Below are 25,892 nucleotides of genomic sequence, written 5' to 3'. Positions count from 1 at the left end.
TGTGCGCGCACGCGCCCACCGCCCACACACACACACACACACACACACACACACACACACACACACACACACACAGACACAGAGAGAGAGAGAGAGAGAGAGAGAGTGCTACATACTCAGTACATAAGAACCAACAGCTATCTTTTTTCTCCCAGTCACTTTCTTTCTACTCATGTAGTTTACAAAGGGCAATAATAAAACCAACTGCTAGAAATGCATTGTCCTGAGTAAAGCAGTTCCTGTTATTCCATTTCAACAAAATAGTTATGAAATTAATGATATTTCACAAAATTTACAGTATTTACAAGCAATACAGAAAACACTGAAATACACATACACTTTCAGAAGCTCAGTACAACTGAGCTATCTTTTATTTCTTGGCCTTTTCTTTCTTGATACCCAGGTGTCACTCAACTGTTTCATGATATTTTTTTTAGGAACAAAAGTATCATCAGACGTATTTTCAGATGATGAACTATTGAAAGACATTTCAAGTTCTTGAGGATCTTGATAGTCATTTTGTGGCTTATGAACAGCCATTTGAGATTTCTTTTGGTACAATCGCCTTGCAGGTGTGGCACGGAGGCACTTCAACATTTTGGTATTATCATTCTTGTCACTCTCTTCCTGTTTTCCACTGGTGCTACTCTTTGAACTGCCAGACACACTACTTCTGAGACTCATAGGACTTGAACTATTACTGCAACTGCTGCTGCAGCTACTTGCACTGCTGCTACTGCTGCTACTATCTGAACTGCTGCTAGAGCTACAGCTGTTATCATCATGTTGCAGACACAATGGAACTGAGGGTGTCACACAAACAGGAGAGCTGTTATTGGTATGGGGTTCATCAGCAGTGATGGCGACTGAACTTCCAATTAAATCAGATGGACTGGTATCATCATGTGGCTTAATTGTGATGAATTTCATTGGAGCCTCTTCAAGAATACATTTTCTAGATCGGCGCCGTACAATTATATTCTTTTTATTTGTAGCACTTGGTAAATTTGTACTGGTAATTATTTCAGACTGCTGTGGACATGACATCACAGCATTTTCCAGTTGCAGACTGTCAGATTCCTTTGCTACATTTTCACTTCCACCACTTTCATTTTCAAATGAGCCTTCCAGTATTTTCAGCAGTTCTTCACCAGAGAGGGGCTCCTTTCCTCCTCTACCCTCTGCATAACCGTTAGCAGCCATTTCCATACTATCTTTCCCTAAAGTCTGACTTCTTTGATTTATAGTCCCCTCTGAAATTTCCTGTAGTCCAGTTTCACCTTTCCTGTTGTCATTTTCGACCTGAAAATTACCACTCTTCAGTTCTCCAAAAGTATGCACACAGGTTGTTTCATTTCCAAGATGTGTACTAACATTAAGATCATCCACAGCAATATAGCTGCATATAAGATCAGTGTCTTGTAGCTCTGACTGACAAAGCTGTGGTCTCATTTTACATGACCCCTCTTCAAGTTTAATTTGTTCATTTTCAAAATTCATCAATTTTTGCAATTTCTTCTTGGATGATTTTAAACTCTTTTTGGAATTGCAGTTTCTTTCATCTGGCCTGCAGCCAGGAGAAGACAACCTAGTTGTTTTAGATCTTGTGATTCTTTGACTTTTACTGTTGTGTTTATCACCTGACTGCATATTTATTGCACTTTTGCATGAGTTACAATTTAGTGACTCATTATCATTATCGCAGCTAGCACCACTTGCAATTTCTTCACTGTACTTGGTACTTAAGGTAACAAATTCATCATGAATACCAACTTTATAAGGTGAATGAGTCTGCAATAAATTTGCCATTAAAATTTCTGACTGTAGTGAACTTTGTGATGTTGAGATTGTCATTCTCGCATTCTTTTTCCGCCTAGGAGGAGAAACTAGCTTAGAACTCAATGGAGCACCAGTGTCTTGTACACTGGTATGTTTACTTGCCTCACTGGTTTTTTTATTGCTTTCTGAAAGTAGTTTCTGATACGAGTTAGGCTGAGTGTCTTTGTGCACACTAATGCCACTTACAAGTGAGTTATCAATTTCTGGCTTCTGTCTGTTACTAACATCCACATCCTTCATAACAGTATCACCTCTTGATAATGCTTGAATGCAGCTACTAGCTAGTTTTGTTTTAACTGTTTCATTCTTTTTATCAGATTTTCTCTCGTCAATTTGTTTACAGATCTCTTCAGGTTCGACATGCAAAGAAAAATTTACATCTTCTGAGACAGTCGCCTCCTTGTCACACAGAGAAAAACCATCTTTCAAAGATTTAGGATTACTAGAAGATTGTACTTCACCTTTACATTTCATTTCATTTCCATCCGAACGATTTTCTGACTGTTTGTTACTTTCTGTACACTGACAAGCATTACTACATAAACAAACACTTTTTGATACCTCACTAGAAATTACGCTATCAGTAACTTGATGATTTACGAGCTCTCTTCGCTCAAAGAAATCCTTATTATCAGCATTACATGTAATATTATTTGTGCCACAACTTTCTTTTTCAAATTTTGCACCCAAAAGAACTGATTCAATATCCTCTGACTTTTTGTTCATAGTAACACTATCTTTTACTTCCCTAGCCTTCGTGCACTGGGATGATTGTTTCCTAGCTCCACCTGACTCTTCAGAGTCATTATTCTGAAACTTCTCTAAGACTTTATATCTATTGCTGGTTTCAAAGTCAGCAATCTCTTGTCTTTCATATGTATCATGTTGCCGTTCTTTAGCCAACAGATTATCTCCCAGAGAACGCTTGCTACATGAAGTGGGATTAATATTTCTATGACATGATGACTCTGATGTCATGTTGTGCACTGGTTCAGAAAATTTTGACACTGCAGGGGAAGTTTTCACAGGACTACCATCTACAATTTCTCCTTCCTCTAGTTCTTCCCTCATATCCTCAATTCTTGTTTCCCTTCTGCTCTTTCTTTTACTCACAAGTTCTCTTTTTTCTGGCCGTTCGACTCTCAAATTTGTAAATCTCAGTTCATGGTGATCTGCAAAGTCTTTCATGGAACAGAGCAAGCCCTCTTCATTAGCAGACACCTTAGCCAATGGAACATCCTGCAAGATGCAACCAACTTTACCAGGCACACTGCTTTCTACATTTAATGATGGAGCAGAAACAGTTGTAGAATTATTACAGACTGACACTGGATTTTTAATTTCTGAAACATGTTCTGAATGAAGTGCAGTATTACTAGCTTTTTCCTTGTGAGTTTTAACATCTTCTAGATCACGATTATGATCAAGCTTACCTAAATCATTAACTGATGTGTGTTGTTTATTCGTGGTGCAACTAATGTTCTGCACTCTCTCTGTCCTTGATCCACCAATGAAACTTTGTACAGGAGAAATGACATTAGTTTCAACAGAGGCAGTTTTCTCCACAACTGTCTGCTCACTCTTGGTAACAGTGCCATCAAGTACTGTCCTTACTGAAGCAGTATTTGTAGCAACAATTATTTTGTCATTATTATTCAGTCTTTGTCTTTTTTCCTCAGGAGAGTCTACATCACAGGATCCAGAAGTTCTCTTAGAACGTATCACAACAGACTTCCTTTTTCGTGATGTACTAAAATCGCATGTTTCACGGAATATACTAACAGAAACACCATCTGTTTTAAACACTGCTGAATTACAGACACTCTTCAGTTTCCCTTCAGTGTCATTTGATGCCTGGCTAGTGACACTCTGTGCATCAGAGGTTGGCACAATATTTTCTTTCCTTTGTTCTTCAGTGGGACGGGGAGCACGGTCTGAGCTCCAAAGTGGATTTGGTTCATTTGTCGCAGCATGAAATAGTTCCGGAGTGTCTGGGATTTTATCCAATTTGGAACTTGAATTAGAAACTAACCTATGGCACAAATCTAAAACAGGTTTTCTACATTCCTTGTTCTCAAATGTAATCTTCTTTAATTTATATTCATATCCCTTGGAAGTATTGAGATCCTCTGTTTCCATTCTTTGTGTTTTCCTTTCATTATAATTTTCCGCTGTCACTTTCCGATATTCAGGTATTATCTGAGAGTGTTTACAATGTTTATCATCTCCCAGAATAGAACTGGTTGTGCCACTTTTGCCAGTGACTATCTCTCTTCTGTAATCGTCCAATGAGAAATCTACATTTCGAGACTGCTTCTGACTGTGTATAACTTTTTCTGCCTCTACAATGTACATTTTCTTTTTCAACAAATCATTAGCAGTTTCCATTCTAGTTGAATCAGACCTTTTAGATACATTTTGGTGTCTAGTTGCAATATGCCTCTTGTCTTTATCACGAAATTTTGCACTGCCATGTCTCCTTTCGTGCCTGGAACGAGATGAGGACCGCCCTCGAGCAGGTGAAGAGTCACGATGCTTATATTTTCGATGGTCTGTGTAATGCTGACTATCTCTAAATGATTGTCTCACACGTGAATGGCTACTGTAAGATGTATAAGATTTATGGCTATTATGGGCTGAATATTGTCTGGAGTACCTCGTTCGCGCACTGTCAGACTCACTGTCAATTTGCTCTAACACAGAAGATCTCTCAACGCGCACCCTCTGCTTTGATGATAGTTTTGGAATTTTGAAACGTGAGCTGTCAAATGGAGTTTTCGATCTTGATCGTGAATACTTTGATTTTACACTGTTTGCAACTCTTACACTGGGAGATGTCTTAGGCCTAAATTCCGTTTGTTTCCCTCTAATATGATAATTTGTTTTCACATCCTGTTTTGCGTGTTTTGTACTCTCTCTCAGTGAAGACTTCTGTGCATTTTCGCGTTCTTCTGACTGTATCACACAGGAATCAACTGATGAACTTTTTGTAGAAGAGCTTTGAGAGCTTGATCTATGGCAATTTTGAATGGTAGGGTTGTGAGATCCAATATCTGATAAACGAGAATGGTATTTTTTAGAATGAATACTGTAACTACACTGTTCATTAGGAGAAGTTCTTGCATTAACAGGTTCAGGTCTTGAATCTTTACTACCATTATCAAGATCTGGATTGCCAAATGATGTTTCTTCTACGATATTAATTGCATCAGCAAATTTTCTTTCATTTAGAGCTACTTCTTTCACATCTGTGGTATTCTCAAACTTCTGAACAGTCTCATGCTTATCTGTAGCATCATTTGTGTCTCCTTCCCCCTCATTGACGATAATGTTGTCATCGTGACTTCCAGAGCCATCTGGTTGTTTAGTACGTGCATAAACAAGTGTATCTTGCTCATCCTTCTCTTTGGATGCATTTAAATGCTTTTTCAATTGCATAATGGGCACCGTCTCAGTCCCTTCATATTGAACATCTGGGGTACAATTATGGTCTTGTTTTGCACCTGCAAATTGGAATTCTACAGACTGATAGGAACTTAATTCCCGAGACACACTATCTGCATTAAGAAAAGTTCTTCCATTACGAGACACTTCCGTCAAATTTTCAATGTGCTCAAGTTTTTTATGAGTATTATGCACACTTGAATCATCATTTTCATCTCTTTCTTTTTTACTGCTGTTTACCTTCACATTACAATTCTGAGAGTCACATGGCTGTTTAGCACCAGTACAGACAAGAATATCATTACATTCTACCTCAATGGAAGCACTGAACTGCTTCCTCAATTGTGTACTAAACACAGTCTCGGCCACATTCTTCTGACCATTTGTGGTACAATAATAGTCTTGCTTTGCATCCACAAGATGTAATTCTATACCTCCAGAGGAATCTGACTCTAGTTTACCAATTATATTACTTGCGTTAACAGAGTCTTTTTCTTTTTGAGTTGCTTCTACCTCCAATTCCTTGGCCCCAAGCGCCTGACAAGCATTATGCCTAGATGTCTCATCTGTTTCTCTCTCCTCTGTACTGCTATTTATCTTAACCTCATCAATTTTAGAGGCACATGACTGTTTAGTACCTGTATAGACGAATATGTCTTTATCATCTTTCTCTGTAGAAGTATTCAATTGCTTCTTTCTCACTTGTTCAGTGAAGACAGTCCCAAACACATTCTTCTGAACTTTTGTGGTAGAATTATGATCTTGCTCGGCATCCTCAGAATTGAGTTCCTCAGATTGGGAAGACTTTGATCCTAATTCACCAATTATATTTCCTGCAGATTTTCTTTCACTTTGGGTTGCTTCTTTCACAACATCTGAGGCCTCAAGCTCTTGAAGAGTATTATGCCTAGCTATTTCATTATTTATGTCTCTCTCCTCTTTACTGCTATTTATCTTCATCTCACCAATTCTAGAGTCATATGACTGCTCAGTACCTGTGCAGACTGGTATTTCTTTATCATTTTTTTCTGCAGAAACATGCAATTGGTTTTTCCTTTGTTCACTGAAAACAGCCTCAATCACATTATTCTGTACATCTGTGGTACAATGATGACCTTGTTTTGCCTCCACAGAATGGAATTCTACAGATCCAGAGGTACTTGATTCTAATTCATCAATCACATTACCTGCATTCACAGATTTTTTTTCATTTTGTGTTTCTTCTTTCTCTGATTCTGTGGTCTCGAACTTCTGAAGAGTATTATGTCCAGCTGTGTCATTTTTAGTCTGTCTCTCCTCCTTACTGTTACTTATTTTGGCCTCATCAATTGTGGAATCATATGACTGTTTAGTACCTGTGCAGACAACTATTTCTTTACCAACTTTCTCTGCAGAAGCATTCAGTTGCTTTCTCATTTGTTCACTGGAAACAGCCTCAACCACATTCTTCTGAATGTTTGTGCTACTATGATGGTCTTGTTTTGCATCCACAGAATGAAATTCTACAGATCCAGAAGGATTTGATTCTAATTCATCAACTACACTAGCTGCTTTAATAGATTTTTTTTCGTTTTGAGCTGCTCCTTTCACAATATCTGTGGCCTCAAGTTCTTGAAGATTACTATGCCTAACTGTCTCATCATTTGGGTGATTCTCCACTTTATTCCTATTTATCTTTTCATCATGACTTCCTGAGACACGTAACTGTTTGATATTGGTAGAATCAAATATTTCTTTCTTATTCTTTTCTGTGGAAGCATTCAGTCGCTTTCTCATTCGTGCACTGAACACAGTCTCAACCACATTCTTCCGAGCCTTCCAAGTACTATAATCGTCTTCAATTGAGTCCACAGGAAGGATTTCTGAAGAGGCAGAGGAGTCTCCTTCTAAACTACTCACATCATTTAATTCATTACTGATGCTTGATGAACAAGTGTTAGTGTCAGGCAGATTGTTGTCTGCTTTTAGTATATCACGTGCATCTTCAACGATATCTGTAACCCTGTTACTTGTGCCAGAAATCAAATGTAATCCTTCTTCATGCCACTGAACATTGGAATAATTGTGTGCCAATTCCTGCTTCTGATGTACTCTGGTGTCATCAGTATGTTGTTGGCATTCTACTTCTGTTTTGTGTGATATTTTCTTGCGTCGAAAAATCAACTGGTTGTTCCTTGAAAAAGAAAGAAAAAAAATTTTTGAAATAACACTAATATATTTCTTAAATTTAAAAAATTAAGTGATTTCCTAATGCAGCTAATGCAATTTATTAACTTCATAAAACATGTTCAAAACATTGCAATGAAGTATAACAGGGCATGAAGAATAGAATGTAGTGTGCATGCCTGATGTTTTTCTTGACTGCGGAAACAACCAGTCACTAGATAGCTGTTGACAAGTGAATATGTGTAAGTGGTAGTCAGTGGGCTTTGTGTCGTGAGTAAGTGGAACAATGTTATTGCATCAAATTTTGTTTTAAACTTGGCGATTCTCAAGCTGAAACAATCTAAAATATTAACAAGTGTTTAGGGATGCAGCAATGGATACCACACAGATGAAGGATGGGTACAACTGCTTCAAATGTGGCTACTCATCAGTTAAGAGTGAGGCACATTCAGGTAGGCCCTCAACATCTGCAAATGAGGTTGTTATTGATCACCTAAGGACTCTGGTGATGCAGGATAGATGAATCACGATCAGAGAATTTGCTGATAAAGTTGGCACTGGATGCATTCATTCCATTTTGAACAGAACATCTACACTTCAGGAGGATCCCATCGAAATTTGTGCCAAAGCTGTTAACAACCAAGCAGAAGCAACTACACTCCTGGAAATTGAAATAAGAACACCGTGAATTCATTGTCCCAGGAAGGGGAAACTTTATTGACACATTCCTGGGGTCAGATACATCACATGATCACACTGACAGAACCACAGGCACATAGACACAGGCAACAGAGCATGCACAATGTCGGCACTAGTACAGTGTATATCCACCTTTCGCAGCAATGCAGGCTGCTATTCTCCCATGGAGACGATCGTAGAGATGCTGGATGTAGTCCTGTGGAACGGCTTGCCATGCCATTTCCACCTGGCGCCTCAGTTGGACCAGTGTTCGTGCTGGACGTGCAGACCGTGTGAGACGACGCTTCATCCAGTCCCAAACATGCTCAATGGGGGACAGATCCGGAGATCTTGCTGGCCAGGGTAGTTGACTTACACCTTCTAGAGCACATTGGGTGGCACGGGATACATGCGGACGTGCATTGTCCTGTTGGAACAGCAAGTTCCCTTGCCGGTCTAGGAATGGTAGAACGATGGGTTCGATGACGGTTTGGATGTACCGTGCACTATTCAGTGTCCCCTCGACGATCACCACACCATGATGCCGAGTGTTGGCCCTGTGTGCCTCGGTCGTATGCAGTCCTGATTGTGGCGCTCACCTGCACGGCGCCAAACACGCATACGACCATCTTTGGCACCAAGGCAGAAGCGACTCTCATCGCTGAAGACGACACGTCTCCATTCGTCCCTCCATTCACGCCTGTCGCGACACCACTGGAGGCGGGCTGCACGATGTTGGGGCGTGAGCGGAAGACAGCCGAACGGTGTGCGGGACCGTAGCCCAGCTTCATGGAGACGGTTGCGAATGGTCCTCGCCGATACCCCAGGAGCAACAGTGTCCCTAATTTGCTGGGAAGTGGCGGTGCGGTCCCCTACGGCACTGCGTAGGATCCTACGGTCTTGGCGTGCATCCGTGCGTAGCTGCGGTCCGGTCCCAGGTCGACGGGCACGTGCACCTTCCGCCGACCACTGGCGACAACATCGATGTACTGTGGAGACCTCACGCCCCACGTGTTGAGCAATTCGGCGGTACGTCCACCCGGCCTCCCGCATGCCCACTATATGCCCTCGCTCAAAGTCCGTCAACTGCACATACGGTTCACGTCCACGCTGTCGTGGCATGCTACCAGTGTTAAAGACTGCGATGGAGCACCGTATGCCACGGCAAACTGGCTGACACTGACGGTGGCGGTGCACAAATGCTGCGCAGCTAGCGCCATTCAACGGCCAACACCGCGGTTCCTGGTGTGTCCGCTGTGCCGTGCGTGTGATCATTGCTTGTACAGGCCTCTCGCAGTGTCCGGAGCAAGTATGGTGGGTCCGACACACCGGTGTCAATGTGTTCTTTTTTCCATTTCCAGGAGTGTATGATCAGAGATCACACAAGGCATGCTGGATACTGTGAACAGTAATCCAAACTTTCTTAAAACAGTGATCGCTGGTCATGAGTCATGGCTTTATGGGAATGACCCATAAACAAAATTCCAGTCATTGTTATGGAAGCATCCATCACCCTCGAGTCCCAGAAAATCAAAGCAGGTCCACAGCAATGTGAAAGTCATGCTGAACATATATTTTTACTCCAATGGTATGATCCATCACAAGCTCACCCCAGAGAATACTAATGTCAATAAGGTGTACTACTAAGAGGTTTCATCTTCGTGAAGCAGTGAGATACAAACAGCCAGACTTGTTGGCAGTAAGCAGTTGGCACCTTTACCACGCTAATGAATCCACTCATTATTCTCAACTGATTCAGAGATTTTTGGCCAAACACAACAAGACTGTGGTTTATCTGTCCCCCTATACTCTTGATGTAGCACTGAGTGACTTCTGACTTTTCTTTAAATTGAAAAGGACTCTGAAAGGGATCAAATTTCAGAACAGGGAAGAAATTATGAAGAGTATGACGGAGCAGCTCCGCACCACGCTAAAGGGGGCTTTCCAATAATGCTTCCAGCAACAGCAGCACCATTGGGAGAGGTGTGTAGAAGCTAAAGGATGACTAGTATAAAACAGGTCTATCTGAATAAAGAATAAAGATTCTTTTCATTAATAAAAGTCATGCTTGTCTCACTAGGGGTAAGATAGATACTGCCTACAGGAAAATTAAAGAGACCTTTGGAGAGAAGAGAACCACTTGTATGAATATCAAGAGCTCAGATGGCAACCCAGTTCTAAGCAAAGAAGGGAAAGCAGATAGGTGGAAGGAGTATATAGAGGGTTTATACAAGGGCGATGTACTTGAGGACAATATTATGGAAATGGAAGAGGATGTAGATGAAGATGAAATGGGAGATAAGATACTGCGTGAAGAGTTTGACAGAGCACTGAAAGACCTGAGACAAAACAAGGCCCCGGGAGTAGACAACATTCCATTAGAACTACTGATGGCCTCGGGAGAGCCAGTCATGACAAAACTCTACCATCTGGTGAGCACGATGTATGAGACAGGCGAAATACCCTCAGACTTTAAGAAGAATATAATAATTCCAATCCCAAAGAAAGCAGGTGTTGACAGATGTGAAAGTTACCGAACTATCAGTTTAATAAGTCACAGCTGCAAAATACTAACGCGAATTCTTTACAGACGAATGGAAAAACTGGTAGAAGCTGACCTCGGGGAAGATCAGTTTGGATTCCGTAGAAATGTTGGAACACGTGAGGCAATACTGACCTTACGACTTATCTTGGAAGAAAGATTAAGAAAAGGCAAACCTACATTTCTAGCATTTGTAGACTTAGAGAAAGCTTTTGACAATGTTGACTGGAATACTCTCTTTCAAATTCTGAAGGTGGCAGGGGTAAAATACAGGGAGCGAAAGGCTATTTACAATTTGTACAGAAACCAGATGGCAGTTATAAGAGTCGAGGGGCATGAAAGGGAAGCAGTGGTTGGGAAAGGAGTGAGACAGGGTTGTAGCCTCTCCCCGATGTTATTCAATCTGTATATTGAGCAAGCAGTAAAGGAAACAAAAGAAAAATTCGGAGTAGGTATTAAAATTCATGGAGAAGAAGTAAAAACTTTGAGGTTCGCCGATGACATTGTAATTCTGTCAGAGACAGCAAAGGACTTGGAAGAGCATTTGAACGGAATGGACAGTGTCTTGAAAGGAGGATATAAGATGAACATCAACAAAAACAAAACGAGGATAATGGAATGTAGTCAAATTAAGTCGGGTGATGCTGAGGGAATTAGATTAGGAAATGAGACACTTAAAGTAGTAAAGGAGTTTTGCTATTTAGGGAGTAAAATAACCGATGATGGTCGAAGTAGAGAGGATATAAAATGTAGACTGGCAATGGCAAGGAAAGCGTTTCTGAAGAAGAGAAATTTGTTAACATCGAATATAGATTTAGGTGTCAGGAAGTCGTTTCTGAAAGTATTTGTATGGAGTGTAGCCATGTATGGAAGTGAGACATGGACGATAACTAGTTTGGACAAGAAGAGAATAGAAGCTTTCGAAATGTGGTGCTACAGAAGAATGCTGAAGATAAAGTGGGTAGATCACGTAACTAATGAGGAGGTATTGAATAGGATTGGGGAGAAGAGAAGTTTGTGGCACAACTTGACTAGAAGAAGGGATCGGTTGGTAGGACATATTCTGAGGCATCGAGGGATCACAAATTTAGCATTGGAGGGCAGCGTGGAGGGTAAAAATCGTAGAGGGAGACCAAGAGATCAATACACTAAGCAGATTCAGAAGGATGTAGGTTGCAGTAGGTACTGGGAGATGAAGAAGCTTGCACAGGATAGAGTAGCATGGAGAGCTGCATCAAACCAGTCTCAGGACTGAAGACCACAACAACAACAATAAAAGTCTGATACATTATAAACATCCCTCGTATAATCAAGTATTTTACTCTTCTCCGATATAACAGTGCACTCTAAAACAGCCTCATAAATAAAAACATGAGAAAATCTTTCAATACTTTCTTATCACTTACTTCTTACATACAGTAGGTTAGTTGGTTGGTTGATTCGGGAGAGGCGACCAAACAGTGAGGTCATCGATCCCATCAGAAGAGGGAAGGATAGGGAAGCAAATCGGCCATACCCTTTCACAGGAACCATCCCAGCATTTACCTGAATCGATTTTAGGAAATCACAGAAAACCTAAATTGGGACGACCAGATGAGGGTTTGAACTGTCACCCTCTCGAACGCAAATCCAGTGTGCTAACCTCTGCACCACCTTGCTCAGTATGTAAAGTAGATTTTGTTAAGACTGCTAGGAGATTCCTGTATTATCATTAGCAAACATTTCAACAGTATATATCGGCAAAACTCCTTAAAAAACGTTTTGCAAATCTGCAAATGAATATGGGCTTTAGACTCAAGTAGGGCATTACTTTACTGTGAAATAAAAATAAAGCAATAACCAAAATATATGCAGCCTGTTCAAAAGTGCACAGCTCTGCAAAATCAAAATACACTGTTGGGTAACAGTCAGCATTGTTGTTCCACCCTATGCATTTTGATATGCTTGTATTCTCCTTGGCATACCATCCAAAAAATGGTCGGAGACACTGCTACTCAAGCTTCTGCCTCTCTCTGACAAAAGCCCTTGAAATATAGCTAGTTGGGTAGCTCCCACCTGTTATGTTTCCCTTCCCCAATAATTATAAATTTTTTCCAAATTAATTTGATTTCTACAATAGTCATTTTCATATTGCATAGAAGACGCATGAAAACTTCAACTTCTAGTTTGGCTAGAGACCATGTTAATTAGAAAGCATCATTTACTGAAAATGTAAGTACAACTCTGATGATTTGTATTAGCTAATATATATTTTTCAATACAATGGCCTACACTATTCTCTAACACAAAAATCCAACTTTATAGTATCCTAAAATTTATTATCTCCTCTGTTAACATAATATGAAGCTGAGAGGGGCTGCAATTTTTCATGGTAAATTCTGTCATAGCTACTATCAGATACCTAACTTCGACTACACACGTTTGTTACTTCTTTTTTCATGTAACGTATGACATATAGCATTGCTTAATTACCACACTAATTAATGATTTCACAAAACTTACTATGACTGACAATGTGAAACTCATGTGTGTAAATGAAGGGATTCACATTGTAAAAGAAAAATAGTGTCTATGTATTTTTATAAATTTGAAATCCAGAATTCTATTTGTCCTTGTAGTTCAAAAATAACAGTAAATTCCAACCTAGTCAAATTTTAAGGCAATTGTGTGGCTTTCAAAATAACAGTTTATTCTTATATCACTCTTCGTAAGATCCACCCTATCACAAAAGAGGTAATCTGCACTCAGACTGTAATTACAGAATTATTGCTGGGTCTAGTATGTAGCTACCTATTCATCTGTACTGAAATGGCATACAGAAGAACCAAACTGACCATAAACAATAGTTGGGAACACTTCCATGCATAATTAAAGTGTCTGATCTTCAAGTTCTGGTACAGATTACATTGCTGACAATAGCGTACTTTCACCACCATCTTTTCAGCCAGTTTTTGAAAGAGGTGCCGGCTACACTCGTACGAGGTTCATTCAAATGAAACCTGGTCAGTCCATCTACCTTTGCCTTACACGTAAGGTGGTACCACTTAACTGTGAGTATGGTGGCGCCATCTATTGGTAGAGAGATCGACACGTGTGCACCGTTTGATGTTGCACTGCGCCAGTGTGGTTTCACGCTGAACAGAAGGTGGTCACACAAGTTATCGTTCACTACCAAACATGCAGGTGACAAAGCAGGAACAACGAGGAGTGATTCGATTTTTGGCAGCAGAGGGAGCTGGAGGCCGTGAAATGTATCGATGGATGAAAGCTGTGTACAGTGAGTACTGTCTGAGTTATTCAAGCATGTTGGAATAGCGCAAACCTTTCCTTGAGTGGTGCGAGTCACTGGAAGACGATGCTCATCCTGGATGGGCTCATCATGTCATCACACCGGAAATGGTTACAGAAGTGAATGCTTTAGTCTTGGACAACTGCAGAATCACCATGGATGAGATCCTTGGGTTACTGGGTATGAGTGCGGGCACTGCCCACACCATAATGCATCAACACTTGAACTTAAGAACAATCTGTGCGCAGTGGGTTCCCCACCAACTGACCATCAAACAGTGCAATACTCAAATGGCACTGTCTTTGAGTCATCTGCAATGCTATCATGAGGAGGAATATGGCTTTCTGTCACGTATTGTCACAGGTGACAAAACATGGTATCACCATTTTGAACTGGAAAACTAGTGTCAGAGCAAGCAGTGGAAACATGCGACTTCACCACCTCCAAAGGAATCAAAGGCCATGCACACCATTTCTGGTAACGTCATGATGTCATCCTTTTTTGGCCACAAGAGCCCAATGGTTGTCGAGTTCCTGGAGTGGGGAACCACCATAAATGCCCAACATTACATAGCGCATTACCCCCCAGCATGATAATGCCCACCCACACATGGCCAATGTGGTGAAGGCAACATTGCAGCTGTTTCAGTGGGAAATGCTGGAACATCCACCCTACAGTCCTGACCTTTCACTGTGTGACTTTCATGTGTTTGAAACTCTAAAATAACGATATGAATATAATAGAGGGAAACATTCCATGTGGGAAAAATATATCTAAAAAGAAAGATGATGAGACTTACCAAACAAAAGCGCTGGCAGGTCGATAGACACACAAACAAACACAAACATACACACAAAATTCTAGCTTTCGCAACCAACGGTTGCCTCGTCAGGAAAGAGTGAAGGAGAGGGAAAGACGAAAGGATTTGGGTTTTAAGAGAGAGGGTAAGGAGTCATTCCAATCCCGGGAGTGGAAAGACTTACCTGAGGGGGAAAAAAGGACAGGTATACACTCGCACACACACACATATCCATCCACACATATACAGGCACAAGCAGACATTTGTAAAGGCAAAGAGTTTGGGCAGGGATGTCAGTCGAGACGGAAGTACAGAGGCAAAGATGTTGTTGAATGATAGGTGAGGTATGAGCAGTGGCAAATTGAAATTAGAAATTAGCGGAGATTGAGGCCTGGCGGATAGCGAGAAGAGAGGATATGCTGAAGGGCAAGTTCCCATCTCCGGAGTTCTGACAGGTTGGTGTTAGTGGGAAGTATCCAGATAACCAGGATGGTGTAACACTGTGCCAAGATGTGCTGGCTGTGCACCAAGGCATGTTTAGCCACAGGGTGATCCTCATTACCAACAAACACTGTCTGCCTGTGTCCATTCATGCGAATGGACAGTTTGTTGCTGGTCATTCCCACATAGAAGGCTTCACAGTGTAGGCAGGTCAGTTGGTAAATCACGTGGTTGCTTTCACACATGGCTCTGCCTTTGATCGTGTACACCCTCCGGGTTACAGGACTGGAGTAAGTGGTGGTGGGAGGGTGCATGGGACAGGTTTTACACCGGGGGCGGTTTACAAGGGTAGGAGCCAGAGGGTAGGGAAGGTGGTTTGGGGATTTCATAGGGATGAACTAAGAGGTTACGAAGGTTAGGTGGCATACGAGTGCCACTCCACCTAGAGTGTCTTTCCGCCGTCCACGTAAGGGTCGTCCACGTAAGGGTCTTCACTTTTTAAAAGTAATTCTAACAACATGGTTGTGTTTTAACACTTCTCAAACTTCTTTCATGAGAATTGTGAATACCTGGCAATCTACTATTAACATCAATGTTCAATAAACATGTTAACAATGCACATGCTTCCACTATATTTGCAGCAATGTGGCATTTGCTTTGAAGAAGTCTTCAGTTATATTTTCTTTAAAGGGGTGCTTATTGGTTATTGGCTGGACAAAGGAAGGGCTCAAGTATACGAGAGGTGACAGGAAAGGTCTTGGCCGACCCACGAAATGCTTGTCCTAGTCAAACATCAGTTAAGCAACTAATAGTACGTTCTTTTGCTAGGTTAAACAACTTTGTCATTAATTTTTTGTTTTAAATATTGGAGTTTGAAGTGTGAAAGGTGTACACATGTTGAAAAATGGATAAAGAGAGCAAGCATGCAGTTATCCACTACCTCCTGAAAACGGGCACGAGCACACGGGAGGTCCATAATGACATGATGGAAACATTAGGAGAGGACACCTCCCCCCCCCCCCCTCCTTCCAACGCCACCTTGCAGTGGAAGACTGGTAATAGCCAGCATGGAGGAAAATGTCACTGCAATTCAGGATACTATCATAGCAAGCCAACATGTGACAGAATGCTACATCGCTGAGAGAGTGGGCATACCTCAGGTGTGTTGGACACATCATAAGAGTTGTACCGGACATAACAAAGCCTCTTGTTGATGTGTCCCAAGAATGTTGACAACAGAAAACAAATGTCAGAGAAATGTCATGTCTACCAAAAACTTGACCCTTTTTTGATGCAAACACAAATTCTGTGACATTTCTCAAGCGATTGTGACAACAGATGAAGCATGGACTCACCACTTTCAATCCAAATCCAAGGTTCAATTGAAACAGTGGAAACACTCCTCCTCACAAACCCATAGAATTTCAAGTCAGTCACATCAGCTGGCAAGGTGATGGTCTCTCTTTTTTGGAATCTGAGAAGTGTAATCCTGGCTCAGTACCTCAAAAAAGGTACAGTGAATGGATCATGTTATGCTGCTCAACTACTGTGTCTGAGGTATGCCATCAAAGTGAAGCACGTCGGGATGTTGACAAAATGTGTGCTCTTTCATCAGGACAATGTGCCTGTTGCACACATCTGTCATTGCAGCATCTGCCATCAAGTCCTGTGGCTTTGGATTCCAATCTTATTAACTCGATTTGGTCCCTCTGACTTGCATCTCTTCCCTACACTGATGAAACATCCAGCTGGAACCCATTTTGGATCACATGATGACATCAAGGCCACAGGGGAGAACTTCCATTTTGGATCATTGATGACATCAAGGCCACAGGGGAGAACTTTTTTGCCATACTGGAAGAAACGTTCTACAAGGACGGTATAAGGACCTGCAGCACCAGGGGCAAAACTGTGTGGCCCTAAAAGGAGACTATGTTGAGAAATAGCCAGAACTAGCCTAGTGACTAACTTTATTCGGTGGGCTGAGAACATTTCAGTCACCCCATGTACTGTGCTGTGTGTTCATCCTACCTCTGTGTATGGACGGATGGATGGAAAAAGATATCGCACGCCATTCAAGCTGCCGGCGGTGAAAAGTAGGATGCCAACTAAACAACTAAGGTTATTTCTACACCAAAAGTGTCTCCATACAAAACAGATATGTATATCCCAATATAAGCTCCGCAACTCACCCTATGCATCACAGCAAAAAAACGCTGTTCCTGAACTTATAGCAAAGGTTTGTGTGTGTTCTAATCAATCTGCACCTAAAGATGAAGAACGATTCAGTCTGAGAGATGCAGGCTCCTATCTCTAGCATACATTTGTTGTCTCACAAGATGAAACAAAAGAAGTACAATGTCCTCATCAGGAAACTAAGCATTAAGCAGTATGTTTGAAATTGTGGAAAAATTACATGCCCTTGCAGAGTATGAGTTAAATGATTACAAAGATAAAGAAAATTGTAGCTCACAAGACACGTTCTCAGAATGATTAACCATGAACAAACTATTTGATAAAGACAGTACAGACAGCAGTTGCTTATTGACACATTAAAATTGATAATAGGAACGGTGCATGGGAGCACGGATCTGTACATGAATATTCATACACTTTCCTCATGCTTTAATAATACTGTAACATAGTCATGAAGTGAAATCCATACTGAAATATATAGACAGGTCTTTGTTTAAGGTTGTTACCAAACGTATCGAAAAGTTCTAGTTTGATTTACTTCATATGGGCATAGGCAATACAGCGGAGCAGTTCAGGAACCTGCCATGGAGAGTGCATGCATTGCCTCGTACGGGCAGACCCACTGAGGTCAGTGTTTACTTGTGAGGGACAGTAAGCAGGATCGGCCAGTTTTCCTGTGTAGTTAGATCACCTTGGACCTAGCCCAGTGCTTGGGCCGAGAGCTGTTGGGTGCCCAGTCGTTAGCTGCCCCTGCCAGTTGCGTGCTGAGCTATAGTCACATACATATCTTTGTAGGTACAGGTGCTCCACTTCCCACAGTTCAGTCCATATGGTGAGCTAGTCCCATTTGTGAGGTACTGTTCCCTGGTTGTTACTGAGTAACCGTCGGCCTGGAGTACCTCCAACCGTATTGAGTAACAGCATCATCATGCCTTCTGAAGATATTAATTTGGCAATGAAGGACATTCTTATGTGTGTGACACCGCTGGTCTTCTTCTTCTCCTCCTCCTCCTCCTCCTCCTCCTATTGTCCCCCCTTTTCCCCATTTCATAGTGTTCACTTTGGCCAACCATGGACCCAGCATTTCTGCAATGCTGACAGGAACAGTTGCACCAACAGCACCAACAATAGCAATAGGAGAAGGTTCAGGCACTGATGACTCAGAATGCACACTTGTTTTGCACCCTTGCCTTGCCGAGGGTACAACTGCCCGCAGGAGTTTTCTTCACCATCCATGATGCTGAAACGTGGAAGAATTATCTGTGCCAGTTCTTGCTGCGCTGTCAGGTAAGGTGTATCATCAGTCTGGTTGATAGGGCCACCTTGATGTCCAGTAATGTGGGTCTATATGAAGTTGTTCTATTTGAAGTCCTCCACTGAGCCCAAGAAGTTTTCCTTTGACAAGCTTTGTTAGTTGCTTATGCAGTATTTCGGCCATCAAATCCATTTCATAGAGCTGCAGTTGCAGTTCAACCAGTACCAAAAGCACCCTGGCCGGTCATATGCAGTCTGGATTGCAGATCTGCAAGGCTTCTCATGCAAGTATTGTTTTGAGTGTCCCAAATGTGCCATCTCTTATCAAGACTCACTAATTTGGAACATGACTGTCAGGTTAGCTCCTCATCACAAGGTCCAGGTTAGGATGTTGATCTTGTCTGACCCTTCTTTAACCAATACCGCAGAATTGCATGAGCTTACGGCAGCAGCAACGAACATCCTTCCAGGTAATAGGCAGGTGGCTCAATTGCGTATGCATTGTAAACGGCCCTCGATGCTCCATGTGGCCTCACCTCCCACCGAGTCATATTGTGTTGTTGCCCTTCAAGAGGCCATTACAGAGGCATCGTGGAATGGTCTCCACTGCCAGCTGCTTTTTTTGGGTCCTCGACATCGTTGCTTCTCTACTCAATGGGCAATCCAGCTGTCCTGGCTCAATTGTCATTTGTTGCATGTTCACAGCAAATGCCTGCAGATGGAGGCCATGTATGAGATGTACTGGGAAGGGGCGGATTGGTCATTTGGAAACTGTTTGCAACACATCTGTAAGCGTGTCATCAGATGCCCCAGTGTGGACACTGGACTCTTGGGCTGCCTTTGAGCCTAAACCCCCATGCATGTCATCCCAGCATATTTTGCCAACATTGATTGTGGTTCAAACCAAAATGGCAATGGCAGTGCCAGTCAGCCTCATTAATTTGGACATGTGCAAGATATTGGGGTGACCAAAGTTGCAACGGCCACTCTGTCAGGGTGTGTCTCACAGTAAACAGAGAATTTCCTTGCGAGGGCAATTCTGTGTCTTTCCACTTAACAAGAATGTGGAATGACAACTTACATTGTTAGTCATCAATTCACTGTTAGGGCAAAACATCTTTGGGCTCAATCCCTTTTCTGTTTGCACTGGCAGGACCAGGGTGTCACTTTTCCTATTTTGTGGAATCAGTGGGTCATACCATTGGTGGCAATTCAGAAGGTCAATGGTGCCATGTGCTTTTGGGACAATTTCATACAGACTGTCAACACACAATGTGTCATGGATGATTTATATACCACTCTACAGCTGGTGAAATTGTTAGTGAAGTTGTCGGGGGCCAGTGTCTTTCCTGCATCAACCGGTGCAATGCTTACCTGCAGTTGCTGTTTGGCCTAGTTTTTCAGGCTTTTCTGGTCTCAGTACCCACTTTACCATTTTAATCACTTGCCTTTTGAAATCTTGTCTGCACCAAGAATTTACTACTGATATTTGGAGTGGTTGATTCAGAACATTCCCTGTTGTGTCAGTTACCTTGATGAGATCTGGGTCACAAGCCCTACTCGGGAGAAGCGTTTACGGAACTTCAATCAGTTTTCCAAAGCCTCCTAGAGAAAGGCCCTCATTGCAAGCTGGGAAAGTACAGCTTTTTATCCTCAAAAGGGCATTTTTGGGTCATGTACTTAGTAAAAATAGTCTCATCCCCCTCAAGGGCACTGTCACCTATCACCGTCCAAGAACCTGAAGGCAAGATTTCATATTTTACTAAGTTCATTTCCAAGACTGTGCATGTCTTCCAGTCTCTTAAAAGGCTTCGCCGGAGGGGCATTAAGTCTGTGTGGTCTGCATATTGCCAATGGGTTTCCCACTTTCTCAAGCAGCATTTGTGCTCTGCTCCCTGTCCACCTTGTTTTACACCAAATAAACCTTTGACCCCATCCTGTGACACATCCCAGTATGGCAATGGTGCTGTCCTGTCACAATTAAATGCAGTTGGCACCGAACAGCCCATTACTTATGCTTTTTTCTGTGCAGCAGAACTACTCACCTGTAGAACAGAACGTGCTAGCTATTATTTTTGGGGTCCAAAGTTCCATGTCTTCCTGTATGGGGCAAAGTTCCTCTTCGTCACTGATCACAAGCTATTGGTTTCCTTATTTAGCCCTCATTCCAAGTTGCTGGATAGGACTGCTCGCTGGTAGCAACGGTGAGCACTCTTTCTCAGTAATTACTCTTATGACATATTTGTTACTGCTACACTTCCCAGCATTCCAATGGTGATGCTTTTGCAACTACAGGTGGAGCCCAATACAGAGTTCGACAAGCAAGAGATTCTCATGTTTGCATTGGGTGATGCCCTGCAACAGATCCTGTCAGATTTTTCATTGACAGCACGAGAGGTAGCGACCACCATGGCTGCTGACCCACTTTCCCAGAAAATTATTTCAGCAGAGCAGAGGGGTTGGCTGGAGCATGTCTCATCGGGTGTAGATCCAGTGTGGTGGACACTTTTCCTCCTCTGTGCTTGGCTCAACATTATCCGAAGGGGTCCTTATGCTTGCTGCAGAGGAGCTGTATTGTCAAGTGGTTTAATCTCCAGCATCACATCCTTACATTCTCTAGTTGCTACATGTGTTGCATTGGGGTATGACTTGGATGAAGATGTTGGCACAACATCATGCCTATTGCCTTATAATGATATTGAACATCTGGTATGGGCTTGCGAGGCTTGTGCACAGAACCAGTCCGATCGGCCTTGCCGGTTCTCTCCTTGGCTGTTCTTGGAGCACCCTTGGTACAGAGTACACGTCAATTTCACCAGTCACTTTTGGGCAGGATATAGTTGTTTGTGGTCGATGCATTGTCAAATTTCCCACAAGTAGCTAAAGCTGTCGTCCATGTCTTCGACTGCCACCGTTAACACATTATTGTTTTTTTACTTTTTTTTTTTTTTTTTTTAATTGAGGGATCCCATAGGAAACTTGTCCAATAACGCTAAGCAATTTTTGTTGAGGGCATGTGAAGACTTTTACATCTACTACTATATTCAGCATCTGACTATACCGCTCCATTTCACCCAGCTTCTAACTCAGAGATGGAGCATTTTATGCATACATTCACGACCCAGATAAGAAGTCTGCATCTGTCTCTTCCCATGACAAATGTGCTGTCGAATTTTCTGGCTACGTACCTGGCAACACCTGTCAACAGGTGCAGTCGGATGGATGTCTGCATGGGTACTAGTCACAGGGTCTTATGGTTTTGTTGCACCCCTAAGTTGTATGCACTAATCACTGTGGCCCACCACATTTTCCTCATAGAGCTGCCACCATTTGGACGTAGTCCTTCGGCCAGCAGCTGGTGTGGCTCTTGGGTGTTTTGGTGGGCCACAAAGGTCAGCAATTGTTGGTAGTGGATGTTGGTGGGGAGCAATGACATGTAGTGCCAATCAACTGCATTCACACCCTTTTGGAGCATCACTGCCGCAGCCTCTGAGTTGCCTCAGTGGCAGTGCTGATCACAACATTGTTCCCAGAGCGAGCTCCCAATTGCAGTAGCGTACCTTACTATTACCACCCCTGCCATGCCCTCCATCTTCCTCCTCTCACCTGGGGCCTCAGGCCCCGGTGTGCCTCATGCCTACGATTGCCACGATGGAGCCCATGGTTTTCAACCCACCTCCCTCTCCTTCCGCCTCCTCTCCCCTTTGTCAATGGAGATGGCTCCATCCCCATTACCACCGGCGGACCTGTCTTTGCTGCAGCCTCCATGGCCTTCCACCCTTCCAGCAGAGCTAGCAGCACCAGTAGTGCCTCATTCAGTGGTCTACCCACTGCTGGGTTCTTCAGTGCTCTCTCCAGTTCTGCACTAGCGGTCTTGACCCAAGCCTGGCCATTTTCAGCCCTACATTGCCTTTTCAGGAGGGGAGGAATTTAGTATCCCCGCCAACAGACATCCCAATGACAGTAGATGAATTGGCATGGGTAGAACAGCAGATTAGTTAAGGAACCTGCCATGGAGGGCACATGCATCACAAAATATGGACAGACATGCTAACTTCAAAGTTTGCTTTTGAGTGGCACTAAGTGGAGTTGGCCAGTGCTCCTGCAGAGTTAGACTGCTGCAGACCTAGCCTAGCACTCGTGCTGAGAGTTACTGTGTGCTCAATTGTTAGTTGCCTGTGCCAGCCGTATTGTAAGTTATAGTTGTGTGCCTATATCAGTGGATATGTAAACTCTGCTTCCCATAGTTCAATTCGCATGGTGAGCTAGTCACATTCACAGAGTTCTGTTCCCCAGAGGTTACCGAGTAACCGGTGGTCTGCAGTACCTCCAACCCTACCGAGTAGTGGCTTTGTCATGTCTGTTGCAGATATTAAAACCAATTTACTTCAAACTCTTACATGATACTATAATAAATGTTTGTATGGACATTTGAGAGACTACAATTTTTACACTAATATATAAAGACAAGTCATTGTTTAACACTGATACTAAAAAATCTCAAAAAGTTCTTGATCGATTTACTTGGAATTTTTAAACAATACTATAAATAAACAATAAATATTCAGATGGACATAGGCTATACATTTTCTTAATGTACAGGTTTTCTTTAAAACTTATTCTGAGAAAGAAAATAGGCTATGTCGCGCTGTGTAAATGTGTGGTTTCATCATCTTTCCCACAGTCAGTTTCAACAACAATATCAGAGTATTTAAATGTTATACAAATTGTTTCTCCCGCACATACTCTTTCTCCTTACATGTTATTTTAAACTTGGCTTACGAAGAGAATACTACTACAGAATCTGAATCGTCCAAAATTTGTAATCTTACCCATTCAGAAATTAAAACTATGCGAAATAATGTCAATGAAGCAACTAATCTCACAGATGCAGCAGCAAAGGATATTTGTCATATCTGGTATATGATTTACCAATTCATTTCAAGTAACTTTATTTCTCAACCAAGCACTCATCTGTATTAACAATAAACATGGCACAATGTCAGAGAGAGGACAGGAGAGAAAATGGACAAGAGGGGGGGGGGGCAGGAAAATATAGAAGGGGGAGGTAGGAGATGGACAGAGAGTGTGGGTACGAGGTTATGGACAGAGAGAGGTGGAGGAAGAAGAGATAAAAAAAGCATACAGCAGAATGATACTTCCACCCTTTACTGTTGTAGTATGAGAACAATACTATGTATGGTTTTTTTTTTTTTTTTTTTTTTTTTCCCCCCCCCGAACAGTCTGTAAGGCACTCAACAGAATTGGAGCACATGAGATTATTATTCCATCACTGGAATCATTCAACAGAGGAAAGTCCACTGGACCTGACAGCATACCAATTCGATTCTACACAGAGTACGCGAAAGAACTTGCCCCCCTTCTAACAGCCGCGTACCGCAAGTCTCTAGAGGAACGGAAGGTTCCAAATGATTGGAAAAGAGCACAGGTAGTCCCAGTCTTCAAGAAGGGTCGTCGAGCAGATGCGCAAAACTTTAGACCTATATCTCTGACGTCGATCTGTTGTAGAATTTTAGAACATGTTTTTTGCTCGAGTATCATGTCGTTTTTGGAAACCCAGAATCTACTATGTAGGAATCAACATGGATTCCGGAAACAGCGATCGTGTGAGACCCAACTCGCTTTATTTGTTCATGAGACCCAGAAAATATTAGATACAGGCTCCCAGGTAGATGCTATTTTCCTTGACTTCCGGAAGGCATTCGATACAGTTCTGCACTGTCGCCTGATAAACAAAGTAAGAGCCTACGGAATATCAGACCAGCTGTGTGGCTGGATTGAAGAGTTTTTAGCAAACAGAACACAGCATGTTGTTATCAACTGAGAGACGTCTACAGACGTTAAAGTAACCTCTGGCGTGCCACAGGGGAGTGTTATGGGACCATTGCTTTTCACAATATATATAAATGACCTAGTAGATAGTGTCGGAAGTTCCATGCGACTTTTCATGGATGATGCTGTAATATACAGAGAAGTTGCAGAATTAGAAAATTGTAGCGAAATGCAGGAAGATCTGCAGCGGATAGGCACTTGGTGCAGGGAGTGGCAACTGACCCTTAACATAGACAAATGTAATGTATTGCGAATACATAGAAAGAAGGATCCTTTATTGTATGATTGTATGATAGCAGAACAAACACTGGTAGCAGTTACTTCTGTAAAATATCTGGGAGTATGCGTGCGGAACGATTTGAAGTGGAATGATCATATACAATTAATTGTTGGTAAGGCGGGTACCAGGTTGAGATTCATTGGGAGAGTCCTTAGAAAATGTAGTCCATCAACAAAGGAGGTGGCTTACAAAACACTCGTTCGACCTATACTTGAGTATTGCGCATCAGTGTGGGATCCGTACCAGATCGGGTTGACGGAGGAGATAGAAAAGATCCAAAGAAGAGCGGCGCGTTTCGTCACAGGGTTATTTCGTAACCGTGATAACGTTACGGAGATGTTTAGCAAACTCAAGTGGCAGACTCTGCAAGAGAGGCGCTCTGCATCGCGGTGTAGCTTGCTCGCCAGGTTTCGAGAGGGTGCGTTTCTGGATGAGGTATCGAATATATTGCTTCCCCCTACTTATACCTCCCGAGGAGATCACGAATGTAAAATTAGAGAGATTAGAGCACGCACGGAGGCTTTCAGACAGTCGTTCTTCCTGCGAACCATACGCGACTGGAACAGGAAAGGGAGGTAATGACAGTGGCACGTAAAGTGCCCTCCGCCACACACCGTTGGGTGGCTTGCGGAGTATAAATGTAGATGTAGATGTAGATCTGGTACAGTGCTTTTACAACTGCATAACACTCTATGTTAAAGACTGTAAATTAATCTAGAAGTTGAATCCTAAAGACACTGTCAGGTTAAACTACTGAGCAATCGACAGTATGGCCTGCCTAGACCTATCAGTTTAAGTAATTGTTAACTTTCAGCAATAATCCAAAAATCTATAAAAGATTTTGTTAAAAAATTGAAATCCAAAGTCCAAGATTTCGTGTAGTTCCTCAAATTTAAAAATTGCCTTGGCCTCACTGTTAACCAGTGTTAAAACATTCAGGTGCATCACACCGAACTCTGCAAGTTCGTTTCTTTGCTCGAACCCCAAACAGTCTTCTTGCTCTTCAAACAATGGAACATCCAGAATGGATAGTGATAATATTATGGATAGGACAGAATATATTGGTTCTCACTATGTAGAGTAAATGTCTCCTCTGTATGCTGAGTTGTGA

At 42.2% G+C, this 25,892-nt stretch overlaps 1 protein-coding gene across 1 annotated transcript in view; it reads right to left on the bottom strand.

The window, feature by feature from the left end:
• Window positions 1-25,892, bottom strand: part of LOC126101268 (uncharacterized) — an 89,369-nt gene that overhangs the window by 2,172 nt on the left and 61,305 nt on the right. Inside the window, exon 3 of the mRNA XM_049911953.1 lies at window positions 823-7,456. Coding sequence (XP_049767910.1) covers window positions 823-7,456 — 6,634 coding nt within the window. The remainder of the gene's footprint in view (window positions 1-822; window positions 7,457-25,892) is intronic.

This window comes from Schistocerca cancellata, chromosome 9, assembly GCF_023864275.1.
Source record: "Schistocerca cancellata isolate TAMUIC-IGC-003103 chromosome 9, iqSchCanc2.1, whole genome shotgun sequence".
NCBI classification, from domain to species: Eukaryota; Metazoa; Arthropoda; class Insecta; order Orthoptera; family Acrididae; genus Schistocerca; species Schistocerca cancellata.
This window is presented reverse-complemented; position numbering and strand designations above follow the sequence as displayed.